This window comes from Pholis gunnellus (assembly GCF_910591455.1).
Source record: "Pholis gunnellus genome assembly, chromosome: 15".
Lineage (NCBI taxonomy): Eukaryota > Metazoa > Chordata > Actinopteri > Perciformes > Pholidae > Pholis > Pholis gunnellus.
In genome coordinates, this window is record NC_136542.1 from 5,283,279 (window position 1) to 5,299,737 (window position 16,459).

The window sequence follows — 16,459 nt, forward strand, 5'->3', positions numbered from 1 at the left end:
TTAAATGTAAAGTCAAGATAATTAAGATTAATTGATAATGACAATAATCCATTCACATGACTTATCCAAACATTGTTTCACTGGGCCACCACACACACACACACACACACACGCACACACACACACACACACACACACACACACACACACACACACACACACACACACACACACACACACACACACACACACACACACACAAATCTACAAATGTTAAAAGTCCTAACACCTCCCTTGTCTTCTAATCTCAAATACATAAAATCGCACCCAAACGTCAAAAACGTGTAAAAAGGCAAATTTATTGAAGTCCTGTTGCATTAACTGTGCTGTGATCTGCAGGGTGGAACCTAAAACAATTGATATCAGCAGTGATCATTCATGACAAGATTTAAGGACAGTAAGTTCTAGATCTCAGAGATAAAAAGTTACCTCTGTAACAAGGGAACGTTTTGAGTTTCAGCACCACAGACAGCTGCCTGCATCGCTCAGCTGATTTCGTTCATGCAAGCTGATCTATTTCAACCAGCGACTGTTTCTTCAACTTTTCACCCTGAAAGCATCACACAAGGACACCGTGAGGTGCTTTATTTTCACCGTCTGTCAGCTCACGCTATAGCTCCTCAGTCGCAGCTCCACCGCCTGTGTCACATTTTCAACATCGTCACCTACCTACAGCACATGCATCCCAATTGAAAGGCTGAAGCTTAATTAACTGAGCAGACTAAGAAAACGCTGCAGTATTAAGTCAACTGAGTATGCAAAACACCTAATAACTGGCATTACGTTACCTACCTGCACCAGGCAGTTGGGGACATAGCGGGTGTGTGTCTCCTCTGAAGCAGCCAGACTGGACTCTTCTGCCGAGAAAACACTGTGGGACTGACTCTCTCTCTCTTTCGTCCCCCCTCTCTCTCTCTCTCTCCCTCTGTACTGATCATGAGGTGCCCCCTTCTTCTCCTCTTCCTCACTGCATCTTGAAAGCGGGTCACACTCACTGCAGTGCCACTGATTTGGAGCCACAACCCTTGCACGTCAGGGGGATGTTTCAGACAATGTAACACTGATTAATGGCATTTTTGTTGCAAGTGCACATGGGGGGGGGGGAAGGTAGCCGTTTGAGAGAGAGCTGGTAACCTGAAAAGGAAAGATATGTATACCAAATATATGTGAGGTGGAAGGTTGTTAATTATCCTCATGAAAAGTGTAAAGAGACTGGTCAAACTTCACATAATTAGTACCACTGCGTCGTGGCTGTCAGTGACATATGTGATGCGCTTGCACTTCGCCGCTGCAGCCGTAAACATCTCGTGCTCTGCTGCCACCGTGTGGCTGATAACATGTACTACGCCTGCACCATGATTTTTAAATAAAACTTTATTCATCAATAGAATCAATACTGTTGAAATAAGATGTAATGACAATAATCCTCAATAATTAACTGCTGGAGAATTTTGATGGTTTCTTAACAGTGTATTGGAGAAAAAAAATGAAAATAGAATCAGGACATTTTTATCAAATTTGTATCAGAAACGCTAAAAGTAGGTTGAAAGCAAAACAAAATGAGCCCAGAAATGTTTAAAATATATGTAAAAATTTGAGAATAAAAATGTAATACTTGCATTTACTCGTCATTACTCACATAGAAAACACATAAAGTAACGTTAGTACATTTGATGTAGCTGTTGAAGATTTCTGCTCTGACGTCACTTCCTGTTTTTAAAAATGGCGAACAGCAACATAAGAGTCGGTGAATGAGGTGTGTTTTGGTGTGTATTGGTGCACGTTAGCCTGATTATCTGGAGCTGCTGGGACCTGAAACGACTTCTGATGCAGCGATAGAAACCAGATCCGTGTGTGGAAGCCTCTGAACGTAAATCTGCACGTTTTCATATGTTTGTTTTATAGTCAAACGATAAAATACGCAGCCAGACAGCTAGAAAGTGTTTTCATCGCGTAACGCGAACGGTGTTCATACATCGAAAAACCTGCTTTCTTTGGACCAAAAAAAAAAACTTTCACCGAAAGGAGAGGGAAGATTTTAAAACTGTTATTTAGTCGCCATTATGTCAATACACGGATACACCTGTTTAGCTAGATAGCAATCTGAACCAGACCCAGGTACACAAGATGACCAAGTCCCTGTGGTGGAAACAGGCTAAACGCTCAGTTGAAATAAATAGCCAACGTTACTATCTAAATACTTTTTTCACGTGTTATTTTGGAAAGTAAAACAGTATGTGTATTAGAGTTCCTCCACTTAGCGTTCTTGGTCCTTCAAAGGGTCCCAAAATAAAAATCTGAGGGGTCAAATGATGAGAAACACTTTTGTTTTTCTTTGAACTTTTTCTTGTAAAACAAATTAAAAGAATCCAAAAACCCCAAAATATTATCTAAGAATAATAACACAAAAGCTCTTTAGTTGAACTGATCACAACTAATGTCCACATATTAAAGTGCATGTAGAAAACATGTAAACATTGAGAGGAAAAAGCTGAAAACCATCAGAACTAAATTTCACAGGTTAAGATATTATCAGCTGTCGTCAGTTTGGTGTTAAAATGAGCTCACTTTGTCTACCAAATATAAATATGTGTCACAGCATGCTACTGATGTAGTAATAAACACAGAATTGCTTTTGTAATTAACAATGAATTTGTGCTTTCTGTGTAGAGTGTAACCATGAGCAGCCGGAGAAAGAGGGCCCCTCCCGTGAGGGTGGACGAAGACGCCAAGAAGAGGTTGAACTGGAACATGCTGGACGACCGCAAGAACGAGGAGATCCAGGAGGACGGCCAGACACCGACCTGCTCCATTCTTTCCGTCGACCCTCCTCCCAGCAGCTCCTTCCTCTCCACAGCCGAGGACGCCATGGAGGCTGCGTGCACCAGCTCTGTGCGGTTTACGGAGGAACTTCCCGGCACGTCGTCGGACAGCACCTCTGTCTCAGCCTCCCTGGCCCTCACCGTGGAGCCGGCTTTGAAGTCGGCCCACATCTGGAAGGCGCTCATCGGGGAGTTCGCCGTCCGGCCGGCTTGGCTCCCGTCGGACAGTGAACAGAGAGCTTTCGTGCTCCACAGGATGGGGGACCAGCTCTGCCTCAGTTACAGCAGCTGTGACGAGAGCTCAGGACTGCAGTGGAGGCCCGATGAGGACACATGCACAGCGGAGTGCAGCCTCCGTGTGATCTCGCTGGAGGACATCGACTGGATGCAGAAGAGGAGGGTGGTGCAGCTCTGCCACCAGGCCACAGAGGGTTCAGTCAAGGTATGAAGGTATTTCAGAGAGGATGGAATGAAAACTATGACTAATTACTTTACTTTCTTCATCATCAGATAAGAGGCATTTCTTCCATCATTTCTTCCATCAGCTGTTGTCTGTCTGCTTTAGGTGGGGATTTACTTGCTGGAAACTGGGCTCAGGAAGCCGGAGCTCCTCAGCGAGGGAAACGCTCGGATGAAGAAAGCGAATCAACTAATGCAGAAGTTGATGGAGTATTTCTACGATTTCATTATCCCCGGTAAGGGTCTGGTCCTAATGTTTAATGCTTCCTGTGCGTCCAAGTTCTCCAAAACATAAAAAAAACTGATTCCTCGGCTGTATTTTCCATGTAGAAGTTGTAGAGAATGAGGAGCAGGACTGTGACACTGACCTGGAGAGGCAAAATGTGGAGGAGCTCTATGATTTCATCAGGCATATGCACCAGAGAGAGAGCCGGGAGGAGACCTATGACGTCCAGCACCAGGCTCTCATTCCTGTTCTCAGACCCTATCAGAGCCAGGCCGTCAACTGGATGCTGAAGAGAGAGAAATACAGGAACGCTTCACCTAAAGGTACTCACTGCTGCGCTCCTAAACTTTGAAAGTTAGGATGATGCTGAATGGGGCTCCACTAGTGGTACTCCCTACCAACACTGGCAGAGTACAGTGGAAACCAAAGCAAAGTTTAAGTTCTTGTAGTGAAAAAGGCCTACGATTGGATTTTTTTTTTTTTAATTCAATATTTCCCATTTCTCCGTTCCCAGAACAAAATCAGCATTTCCTCTGGAGGGAGTTGATCACTTTGTGTGGAAAGAAGTTGTTCTACAACCCTTTTACCGGCTGGTAAGAACTTGAATGTTAGAAGGTCAGTTAAATCACAAAAACATATTTTCTATCTGCCCAGGCAAACTGTTTCAGTTTTATGTGCTGAGGATTGAACACATCTTATACATTTTGAGAAGCATTTTTTCACATCTCTGAGGACGACAAGTTCCATTCATCCCGAAAGTGTCATGAACCGATATCTCAAAAGCTCAGCACATAAAACCAAAACGTATCTGCGTGGATAGATACCAACAGAGGTAACGAGGAAAATATGTCTTTTTGAATTTGACTAAACTGACCCTGTAATTTGCTATTTCGGATTTTGAGGAGTTTTTTAGTGATAGATTTAAGTATTTTTTCAGCAGTTGTGTTCTTTTATTTTTCAGCCTCCTCCGAGAGTTTCCCCTGGCGGGTGTGGAGTGGCCCGGTGGGATCTTGGCTGATGAAATGGGGCTGGGAAAGACGGTGGAAGTTCTGGCTCTCATCCTGTTTCACACACGACAGGGCCTGCAGCAGGAGGCCCTCACCCTGCCTGTGGTGAGGATAAAGTTTTATTTCTCTCTCTTAACCTTCACCATACTATCTCCATGGATGATTATTAACAGTCATGCAATGTAGGATTTCTGTCTACTGTTCTATTCATTCTAATTTGCTCTGTAAAGACGGCATCATTGTGAAAATGTTTAATCTCTTTTGGTCTTGCAGGGAAAATCCGTAAATTATTTCGTACCTCCTCCTCCTCTGGAGAGGAAGAAAGTTATCCGCTGCAAGTCTGAAGTTCTGCCTAAAATGAAAATATCCTACCCAAGTATGTCGCCCACCGTCCTCTCAGACATCACGGCTTTTAATTCCTCTGCAGTTTCATTTAAATATTTTAAACTAATCTGGTTGTTTTTGTGCAGGTGGGCGTGTCATGCTCCTCACTGCGATCAAGGAGATGAGATCTGGCAAAGGAGCCTCCGTCAACGCCATCTTCACCTACATCCGCGCCACTTACGGTTGTGACCTGTTAAAGAACCGCAACCACACGAAGAAGACGCTGGCGAAGCTGATAGATGAAGGCCTGGTCCAACGGGTCAAGGGTCGTGGCTTGGGCGGGTCATTCAAACTGGGAAAGAAATACAAAGAAACAAAGAAGACATCAGCAGGAGCATCCAAGTCTGTAAGAATAAAGAGCTTCAAATACAAATGTTGGATGCTGCAAATAGTCTGCCAGTACTCGTTTGTGTTATTGAACTTTTGTCTGATCTCTTTATTTTGGTCAGAACTCCAAAAACACAGAGAGCCCGTCCAGGAGAATGTTTCAGAGACGAGCAAAAGAGAAGGCAGAAGCAGCTCTGCAAAACTCTCTTCTTACAGAAGATCAGAGAGATCCGCACTCCACGGCATCGGGCTGTCTAGCACCAGAGGAGACGAAAACAACGAAGGAATGGGATGAAAGTCTGAACAAGACAGCAGATCAGTCGGATGACACCGCAGCCTTACAGCTGTCTCAGGATAAAGGGGAGTCCGACACACAGGACTTACCCAGAACGGATGATCTACATGTAGAAAGGGGAGAAGCTCCTCGGCTTGAATCACAGGAGATAGAAACCCCCACCAGGGTGTCCGTTGTCCCGTTCAACACCTCGGACTACCGCTTTGAGTGCATCTGTGGCGAGCTGGGCATTGTTGACTACAAGGCCCGCGTCCAGTGTATGAACTGCCAGCTGTGGCAGCACGCAGACTGTGTGAACTACAAAGAAGAAAGCCTGGAGACCACACCTTTCTACTGCTCTCACTGCCTTGTCGCCATGAAGCCCGTCTCCACCGGTGCCACACTCATCATCTCCCCGAGCTCCATCTGCCACCAGTGGGTGGAGGAGATCAACCGGCACATCAGGTCGTCCTCCCTGCGAGTGCTGGTGAGGAAGTAGATGGATGGATGAGTCTTTGGGTGGATGTTTTATCTACAGGGTAGAAATATCGCATATTAACATCTGGGCAATCCAATGTTAGTGGCACATGTTGGGATGTTGCTTTTCTGTCCTAAATGATCACTACAGCTACATATGTCTATCATATATATCATGGATCCTCTCATCTCTCATGCATTCTCAAAGCTGTTTGGCTTGAACTACTTTGCTAATGTGTAATGTCGTCTTAATCTCAGGTTTATCAGGGTGTGAAGAAGCATGGATTCATCCAGCCACACGTGCTCGCTGAGCACGATGTGGTCATCACCACCTACGACGTGCTGCGGTCGGAGCTCAACTACGTCGACATTCCCCACAGCAAGGACGGACGCCGCTTCCGCAACCAGAAGCGCTACATGGCCATACCCAGTCCTCTGGTGGCTGTGGAGTGGTGGCGCATCTGTCTGGACGAGGCTCAGATGGTCGAATGTCCCACTGCGAAGGTGAGTTGAAGGGAATACAGAAATCAGCACCTGTGTTTTGGTTAGTTACACGAGAAAGCATTTGGGATTTTACGCGTTACTGAGCTCATTTCTATATCCGAATACCATATTTATCCTGATCAAAGTTGTGAATAAAATCGTATAAATTCATATGTTGCATGTGTAATGTCAGACTATGCTTAATACAATGTTTTATCTCAGTTTGTCTATTGGAACTTTGTTTATTCTCCCTTTTTATTTTACCGTCAGGCTGCAGAAATGGCTCTACGCCTCGCGTCTGTCAACCGCTGGTGTGTCAGTGGAACTCCTGTCCAGAGAGGCTTAGAAGGTAAAACCCCCCCCCATTACATATCAAAGCAGGCCTTCAATACTTGGCTCTGTGATTTAAGACTAATCAAAACCTGACAACAAATTGACTCTGTAAACGGATGTTTTCTGCACAGATCTGTACGGCCTCGTGCTTTTCCTGGGAGTTGACCCATACTGGGTGAAACACTGGTGGGACCAGCTCCTTTATCGGCCTTATCAACGTGGAAACACAGAGCCGCTGTACAACGTGATTGCTCAATTATTGTGGCGATCGGCTAAAAAAGACGTCATTGATCAGGTAGTACAACAGAATGTAAACAAGTTCTACTTATTTAAAGAATCTCTAGCAGTCAGAAATATTTGAATAATGACGAAACACTGTTTAATTTCAGAAGATGTAGTTCAGGTTACTATTTTGATTTATTTTACTGAATTTACCTTTGCTCCTGTATCAGTAGTACTTGTTATACACTCAATATTTATGACTTTATTGTTTATATATGTTTATGTTATATATATATATATTACTGTTGGCACAACAATGTCCCATCGGCATTAATTAAATTCCATCTTATCCGTTCTCTGTTCTTCCAGATCCAGATTCCCCCTCAGACGGAGGAGGTGCACTGGCTTCACTTCTCCCCCGTCGAGGGTCACTTCTACCACCGTCAGCACGAGGTCTGCTCACAGGACGCTCTGGTCAAACTCAGGAAAATCTCCGACTGGAGCCTGAAACTTGGCAGCCTCGACCGCCGCACCGTCCACACCATCCTGTGCCCGCTGCTGAGGCTGCGTCAGGCCTGCTGCCATCCGCAGGCTGTGAGGGGCGAGTTCCTGCCTCTGCAGAAAAGGTAGACGACACTCGGTGTTATGTTTTCAAGGCGCTCGCAGGCGAGAAGAGAGGCCTTTATGTGAAGGCAGCTGCAACGGTTAATTAACAATCAAGCTAGACTAATTGGAGTATCGCATCATTAGTAACGGTAATAGTCCGCAGCAACCTTTTTCCAGTTAGACAATGTGTAGTTGTGTTTATTTAAAGCTGACCCATTCTGTGTAATTTGCATCGGAGGGTTTGTTGAGTGGGTTTGTCTCCCCCTCCACAGCACCATGACAATGGAGGAGCTACTGAAGTCCCTGCAGAAGAAATGTCGAGTGGAGTGTGAAGAAGCCCACAGACAATTGGTGTGCGCACTCAATGGCCTGGCTGGAATCCACATCATCAGAAGTAAGAAACCCCACTTGTGCTCCCGGTTTCCCATGGGAATCCGTTCAAACAGAACACAAGACATGATCTCCTCTTTGTGCGTCGAGACGTTTTGTCTCAGCAAGGCGATATTTATAATGTGGCTGAGTGCACTTGCTTGGTTTGTGTCTCATTAACTGCACATGTGACGGGACGTGTTGAGTGTCACTTCTAATCACCGTCTCTTTTGCCAACCCCGCAGATGAGTTCGTAGAGGCGACGGAGATGTATAGAGAAGTGCTTCGTTCATCAGAGGAGCACAAAGGCCGACTGAAAACAGATTCATTACAGGTTAATGTCCTCATTCATGTCTTTTACTCATGTTTGTGATTAACATAAGAAGGGTTTCATTCCTCAAATCAGACACCATCTGACAAGAGAAAGAGTCTTTACGTTTTTGATCCTAATTAAAAACTATTATAGTTTATGGATGGCAAGATTATATTAAAATGTCCTTTTTGCTTTTGTGGTAAAATAGAGACTTCATGCTACCCACAATGTGATGGAGCTGCTGAGCGCAAAGCATCCTGGGATACCTCCCACACTGAGAGATGACCGACTGAGTGAGGAGGTAAGCATCAATATTTCTCTCAGGCGGAACACATTTATTCCAATAATAAATGTGTTAGTTTCAGTAATAAACCGTATCCATTTAATTAATTCTTCTTAAGAATGGCCTCTGCTTTTACTCTCCGTGTCTCTGTAGGCGGAGCAGCTGCGACAGCACTACATGACCAAATACGACTCTGAGGTAGCAGACGCCCTTCAGGCTCTGCAGCCGGTGCTACAGAACATCAAGGAGCTGAAACGCAAAGTGAGAACTTCTTTACGTCCACACTGAGGAAAATTGTGCTTTCTATTATAACAGATCATTTGACAAATACATATACAGAATGATGTACACTACTATTTTGTGCTAAGTCAATGTTTGTGGGCAAATATATTGGTAATAAAAACTAGTATCGGCCAAAAGCCTGCAATTAATCCCGATTTAGTGGAGTTTAGAGACATACATACTAAGCTAATTTTGTTTCACACCATAGTAATTAGTAATTTGTATTGTTGTTTTTTTATTCCATATCTGGAGGACTTTAGGTACATTACCTCAAACTTGAGTTTAGTTTCTGATTCACTGAATGAGAATATTTAAAATAGAAATTACTTTTGTTTAGAGTTTAAGTCTACAGTAGACATGGTTTGGTATCTAGACACACTGAAGTCAGATTGATCTGTATTTGGAGTAACACTGTAATTAAGACGGAACTACAAACATACCTTCTCTCTTAAGGTCAACCTGAATACTCCCTGGTGGCTGGATGTTATTCAGAAGGCAATCCGGTGCTCCAATGACGACGATCTGGTGTCCCGCATCAAGAATGAGCTGACGTCCAGCTACAAACAACAAGCCAACAAGCTCACCATGGCAGACAAGTAAACTGTGAATTTATTTTAAAATAGGAGGAAAGTTAATAGTTGTCTTTACACTAATGTGATAAAAGCAAAATGTGGTGTCCTGCAGGTTCCGTGACGCTTGTGGTCTGCAGTTCATACTCACCACTCAAATGCAAGATCTGATGAAATCCCAAAAGACCGTGCAAGACGCGGTGAAGAGTCTCGAAGGCCCGGCTTCAAAGAAAGTGATTGATGAGGTCACCGTTTGTCACCTCAGGCCGATGAGACTGCCACTCAATAAGTGAGACATCAGCATTTTTAGCCTTGTTTTCACTTAAAATACACAAAATGTAACATTTCATCACAGCTTTTGAATGTTTAATAAGCCTCAACAATATGAAACTCTGCTTTTTAAATGTTGACAGTGCCGGTTGTTGTTTTTTAATTATAACTCGTATTCCTTTGTCATATTTTAGTTGTGTTTTTTGCAAAGCGGATGTGCTTTTCATCGATTATGAGTCCAAGCTGTTTTCTCACACGTAAGTACAGCAATGTTTAAAAATATCTGTCAAATTGCAGAAAAAACTTTAATTGTTGATTAATAATAAAAAAATTACCCAACAGGGTGAAGGGTCAGACGGCCATCTTTGAAGAAATGATTGAAGATGAAGAGGGGCTGATGGACGACCGTCTCCCCACTACCAGCCGAGGTCTGTGGGCGGCCAGTGAGACGGAGCGCTCTCTGAAAACCATCTTGTCTTTTGCCAAAGTGAAACGCATGGACCCGGAGCTGGTGGAGGAGGGCAACACTTACATGGAGCTGTTTGAGAACTATAAGAAAGAGTACAAGGTTTCTACACAAACCATATTCATTTTCAAGCAAGCCTGCAAGCACAAAATAATGTCTCATTGTTTGAGAGGCAATGTCAAGTACACATGACAGTACATTTTATTTTACATTTCTTACCCGTTAAAAATAGTAAGAAGGATCATGAGGCAGTTTGTAAATTTGAAATTAGATAAGTTGTCAGTCCAAATCAGAACATTGTTGAATTAATGTTATTTTGCTAAATACGTGTCGATTTGCTTAAATGAATGACAAACTGCTTTTAGCTGTTAAAGTATATCGAGCTATAAAGTGAGTTAGAAAAGCCAGAAATCTCACAGCTGGTGTATTAATCATTGAAAGATTGGCATTTATCAACAATCGCCCTCCTGCAGAGTGTCATATTGTTAAAAATATTTATACATATTGCCCCCTTTTAAGTGCTAATCCTAATGAGAGAAGCAGACTGGAGTGAACGATACCTCTGTGCCTTCTCAGGTGCTGCATGAGTACTGGATGGTGCTGAGGAACCACGTGTCGGCCATCGATGAGCTGGGTATGGCGACAGAGAGACTACGCGTGCGTCTGCCCGATGAACCAAAGCCCAAACTACTGTACATCATCGAGCCACACGAGGTGAGTTAAAGACAATGACACATGTTGTTATACATCTTAACAACATGTTAAAGTAAGTCTATCCTGTTTAAAAGGTACTTCAAACAAGTCAAGTCAATTGTATTTATATAGCCTGGTATCACAAATCACAACTTCGAACTGCAGTGAAATTCATTGTAATGAACGGGCTGACAAATCATGTAAAGCTTTACTTTCTTTAACATTTTGCCACTAATATGAGCATGAAGGTAATATGGCTGGTTTAGTCCTAAATACTGAACTGTTGACGGAGGAATCAAAAGATCAAGTCCAACCTCTGACCCAGTATCGGACATTTTGTCTGTGAATGTTTCCAGGGATGGAATATTCTGCCTGAACTATTTTTATTGCATTCCTGACCCCTGCCCTCGGTTGTTTTGCTTCCAGGTGGAGCAGAACAGAGTCAAGCTTTTGAACGACCAGGCGGTGGCCAAGTCTCAACTCCAAAAGAAGCTTGGCCAGTTTCTGTACCTCACAAATCTGGAGAAGGTAATTTACATTTGATAGTAACTACAAAGTGCAGACACTCTGTCCCAGCTCATTCAGAGACTTTATCTCAAACTGTGTGGTGTGATCCCACTTCAAATGACATCCATTCCTCTGTTCCAGTCCCAGGACAAGTCTACTGTAGGGCTGAACCCAGAGCCATGTCCCATCTGTGCCCGGCCGCTGGGTCAAGAGGTGAGCATTGTTTAGTTGTGAGGGAGATTTTAAATGTCTCACAGAGTCTACCTGTATCCGTGTTTTATGCAACATCTCTGGTTGTTGATACACTGGTTAGAGCGTCAAAGTCTGTCTTATCAACACTGGCCAGGGAGTGCAGTAACATCTAGTCTGAAAAAGTGTATTAATGTTTCTCTTCTCCAGTGGGCAGTGCTGACCTGCGGCCACTGCTTCTGCAACGAGTGCATTGCTATCATTGTGGAGCAGTACAGCGTGGGCTCGAGGCGGCGCGCTATCAAATGTGCCATTTGTAGGCAGACCACGTCCCACGCAGAGATCTCCTACGTGTTCACCACCCAGTCCTCCAGCGAGGACCAGGACACGCCGGTCAAGGTCAGTCGAAATGCCTTAATTGTCCAAAAGTTGCACTTCTTATGAGAGTATACTTTGATTCATGCCTTGTAATGTATCCTATTGTGATTTAACACAGCTTTGGTCAGGCCACCTTTTCTTACATTAACACTGTAGCCTAATTTTCCTCCGCCTGTGTTTGTCAGGGAAGCCACTCTACCAAAGTGGAGGCAGTAGTGAGAACACTGAAGAAGATTCAAGTGGCCGACCCCGGGGCCAAGTGTCTCGTCTTCTCCACGGTAACTGTGAACTATCCCCGCTCTGTAAGATGGTGATTTACTTTGACGATTATGGAGTTTGGATCTGACCCAGGTTGTTTCCCGTTTCTCTCTCCTGCACAGTGGCTGTGTGTCCTGGACATCATTGCTAAGGCCTTGTTTGACAACAACATGGAGTTCTCTCAAATCAACGGGATTCATAAATTCCAGGTTTGAGTTTCATTGTAACCATTTAAAAAAAATGCATCTCACACATAACCACATAGTTGCTTTTCCCTTCAATGTGCGACACAACTACACCAGGTGGGGTTTACCACTTAACAACTCACATGTCACAGAAAACCTCACATTCTCATACTTTCTAGGTTGATGCTGATGTATGTCCTCCACCAACATATCAATTCTCCATTTTTCCACTACACCACATTCCTACAACTCTATTTTTAGGTTAAATTAATTGTTTTGACCTGCAAAAAATGCAGAGAACAAATTTCCCCACTGCGGGACTAATAAGGGATTTAAAATACAGAATCTTGAGCTTGAATTATGCGCACGCCAGAATGAACTTGATTTGTAATTAGTGCACCGACTTCAATTTTCCAGGAGAATCTGTGCTCCTTCAAATACGACGAAAAGATCAACATCCTCCTCCTCCCTCTCCACACCGGCTCCAATGGCCTGAACATCATCGAGGCGACTCACGTGTTGCTGGTGGAGCCCATCCTCAACCCGGCTCACGAGCTCCAGGCCATAGGCAGAGTGCACCGGATTGGCCAAACCAAGTAAGACGCAGGGAGTTGAGTCTGTGTGGGGACAGCAGTATTTTAATTAGGAACTTTTCCAGCAGTTTAGACCTGCAAACACAGATGCGTCGATGTTTCGACCTACATGCCGTTAAAGTTTTTAATATTTGTTGCCGTTTTGGAGGTTTTATCGCTTAAATCAATTTTAATATTACACTTAATGACATGTGCCTCCACTATTTTGTATATTTTCTGTAATTTCTGTTGTCTTTGTCCGCCAGGCCAACATTTGTTCACAGATTCCTCATCAAATCCACCATTGAAGAGAGAATGCAGGCAATGTTGAAGACCGCAGACAAAAGGTAAGAATACGAACAGAATAAAGTCAATAGTAGTTTTGATATTTTTTTATTTAAAACCCATAAATTCAGAGGCGGGCGTTGACGGGTAACAGCTGACCGAAAGTACTGATAATAGTTTTTATTTTAATTCTAGTCACACCAGCACAACCATGAAGCACTCGGAGGCTGCCGTTCTGACGGTGGCCGACCTGGCGGATCTGTTTACTGAAGACACAGAACATCTGGAGGGAATCTGAACACCTGGAGGACCATGGAGCTGCTGAAGATACACAGGCAAAGAGAGCTCCCTCTTTCTTTACACAGTGGTGATAGAAGAACTCTGATTTTGCACAGTCAACTTTTTTTAAAATAAAACAAATAAAACAGCCTGAAGTTATGAAATACATTCCCAAAAACAATATTTTATCGGATCACTGACAGCTGATTACATGTCTCTTAATTGTATTGAAGTTTTTAGTCTCTTTGGAGTATTTGGATCACTTGTCATAGATGTAACTACTGTTTGATGGTCACATTTGACTAGACTGAACAGTATTGTCGTTTGTGTTAATCTAATATTAGGTGTCACGCATTTGTATACTCGTATGGAGTGATTGAGGTTTCCTCAGGAAATAAACATCTGTAGATGACAGGGTGTCAACCTGTTATGACCAGCTCTTTTTGTCCGGTGCTTTTATTGTGGTTTCTCCTGTGTTGTAAACATGGAAGCAGAAAGGACGCCATTGAGCTCAACTCTCTTTCACCCTTTTACAATTGGAAGAAGTAGCGAGAGATTAGAGCAGGATTTTCTTCTGCCTGACAATCTTCTTAAAGCTATTTGTCTGACAAAACAATGCCAGACAATTCAGCGGAACACACAGCGGGCCAGTCTCATTAGCAAAACAAAAAACAAAAAGCACAAGATTCAGTGTCTTGGAAACTAATCTTGTAAATCAAACTCATAAAAGTCAGAAAGTGTGAGACTTTTTCTGCCACATTATCTCGTGTATTTCTTATATTACCACTTACAAATTGTCCGGACAAGATTTACAGATATGTGGCTTTTTTATTACATTTCTCCCGTTTCAAAGCTTTTTTTATTTTTTTGGGGAAAGTAATGAAAATAATGTTTTCTTGTGTTTGCTTACTCACGTCTTTTATGGTCTCTTCCACCACACACACACACACACACACACACACACACACACACACACACACACACACACACACACACACACACACACACACACACACACACACACGTACACTCACTGGTCTGTGGCATCGTGACTGAATTGCCCTCGACTCGTAATTACTTTCTTCTCGCCTGACTGACTGGGATTCCCGCACCAGTAAAGATTTTAAAATGTCCAGACAAAGGATGTAGACAACAAAGAGTGCCAGCCCCGTACCGTTGTTCCTCTTTACATGGTTACCAGACCCGTTGTTGCTCCCCCTGTAGTAAGAAACGGTTGTAAGATGTTTACTAATAGGACATCGCCGCAGTAGGCGGTAACATACGTGTTACCTTGGACTCCCCTCAGTTCCCCCTATTCATGTGTGGAATCTCATTGTTGGTGGGGACATCATTCAAGCTGGTGTTTCAAGGCCAGAGGGAGGCTCCTAATTCATCAGAGCTGTGTTTCGAGGGTTGGCGTAGGAGAGGCGTACTACGTCTTGTGGTGACAGCAAGCTGTGGTGAACAGTCTCCGGGAGATTTTTACAGAGTTTCGGGGAGAGGGCCAAAAGGTAGTGGAGTGGCTGAGCTAAGAGAAACCAGAGGGAGAGTCCTTGGAAGATGGCACCTGCCAGTTTGGTTTGTGCCTGGTTACTGTTCACCATGAGGATGGTCACCTCGGCAGTGTATCTGGAGCCTGAGGAGGAGGAGGGTGAGCTCGCACCTCACATCACACACCCGGGAATGAAAAGTCAAGGGTCAAAGAAACTGCTTTGTGTGGGGAAAAACGTATTCCTTCCTGGCTTTAAACTGTTCTTTCAAAAGGGATCATTTAATTTAACACTCTTTCTAGTTTCTTTCACAACAGCAGCAGTATCATTTGAAATTGAGCAGTTAAAGAAGTATCTTAGGTCAAAGTGGCAAAATACAACACGATGGCAAGTAAAAATCCTGCATTCAAAATCTTAAAGTACAGAAGTGTCAAGAATAAAAGTACTTACTGTGCAGCAGACTAAATGTTACTACACTTATTGTTTGATCTTTATTATTGATGCATTAACGGGTAAGCAGCATTTTAATGTTGGAGCTGGTCGAGGTGAAGCTAAACTATTGTTTCATCTATAAAATACATTATATTTCAAGAATACATCATATGGTTTGTTTGTAAAATCTTATTTGAAAAGTAAAGTTAGCTGTACAATATTACAATATTACTCTCTGAAATGTCGAAGTATAAAGTCGCATAAGATGGAAATACTACCGTACTTGACTAAGTGTACTTAACTACGTTCTGGCCTTTGTGTGTACAACATACGGGTCGTCTATGAGACTTATGTGATTATACACAAAGTCAATATAAATATCTTTACTTTGGAGGGAAAATGGATAGAGCTAAAAGTTTTAAAGATCAACATCTCTTCACATTATTAAACTCATTTTAGTTTTTTGTGAGATTTAATCTGTTCTTTTCTTCTTTCTGTTAGAGCTCAATGACACCGTCATTTGCACCAACGACCATATGGAGGTTGTTATTCCCAGTGCTTTCTTCCTCAACAAAGTGCCTCCAGTTTATGTAAGTGAGCACCAACAAGACCCAAAAGTATTACTTTTTATTTGCCCTAATGTATTTGCAGTGCGATTTTGAATAATTATTATTATTTATTTTTTTGTTTTGTTTGTGTAGGTTTGGGATTTGCATTTAAATGATCCGGAGTGCCGTGGCGTTGAGGTCGGAGAGGACTACGTTTTCAGAATTAAGACGAATCTCTCGGACTGTGGAACAATAATGGTATTCAACCTTCTTCTGCGTTAAAGTCTTTGAGAACTTCTTAGTCCGGCCATGTCAGCAGGAGTCAAACTAATCAAATATTGCACGTGAACTCAGACATTTAGAACAATCCTTAACAAAGGATGAAGACAAATTACACTTGGTAGCTCCATTATTAACAACATTAAGATCCCCATGATAATAAATCAACTATTTTACGATGTCTACGGTTGT

The 16,459-nt window shown here is 43.0% G+C and overlaps 1 protein-coding gene across 1 annotated transcript; it reads left to right on the forward strand.

Moving 5' to 3' along the window:
- Positions 1-1,730: 1,730 nt before the first annotated feature.
- On the forward strand, positions 1,731-13,946 carry shprh (SNF2 histone linker PHD RING helicase). Its single transcript, XM_079174971.1, has 30 exons — positions 1,731-1,870; positions 2,671-3,264; positions 3,388-3,517; positions 3,612-3,830; positions 4,022-4,100; positions 4,469-4,619; positions 4,788-4,890; positions 4,985-5,244; positions 5,348-5,986; positions 6,235-6,480; positions 6,730-6,808; positions 6,924-7,087; positions 7,384-7,640; positions 7,893-8,014; positions 8,235-8,323; positions 8,511-8,603; positions 8,739-8,846; positions 9,321-9,463; positions 9,552-9,725; positions 9,901-9,963; positions 10,049-10,274; positions 10,749-10,886; positions 11,292-11,393; positions 11,514-11,585; positions 11,772-11,960; positions 12,125-12,217; positions 12,320-12,406; positions 12,800-12,978; positions 13,221-13,301; positions 13,435-13,946. The coding sequence occupies exons 2-30, from the start codon at positions 2,680-2,682 to the stop codon at positions 13,535-13,537; spliced, it is 4,974 nt and encodes a 1,657-aa protein (XP_079031097.1). The 5' UTR covers positions 1,731-1,870; positions 2,671-2,679; the 3' UTR covers positions 13,538-13,946.
- The last annotated feature ends 2,513 nt before the right edge of the window (positions 13,947-16,459 follow it).

Excerpts from the sequence above, each read along its gene's own strand:
- shprh (XM_079174971.1), top strand. The coding sequence starts at position 2,680 with ATGAGCAGCCGGAGAAAGAGGGCCCCTCCCGTGAGGGTGGACGAAGAC. Across the intron at positions 6,809-6,923 it reads TGTCCAGAGAGGCTTAGAAG|ATCTGTACGGCCTCGTGCTT; the intron begins GTAAAACCCCCC and ends TTTTCTGCACAG. Across the intron at positions 11,394-11,513 it reads ACCTCACAAATCTGGAGAAG|TCCCAGGACAAGTCTACTGT; the intron begins GTAATTTACATT and ends CCTCTGTTCCAG.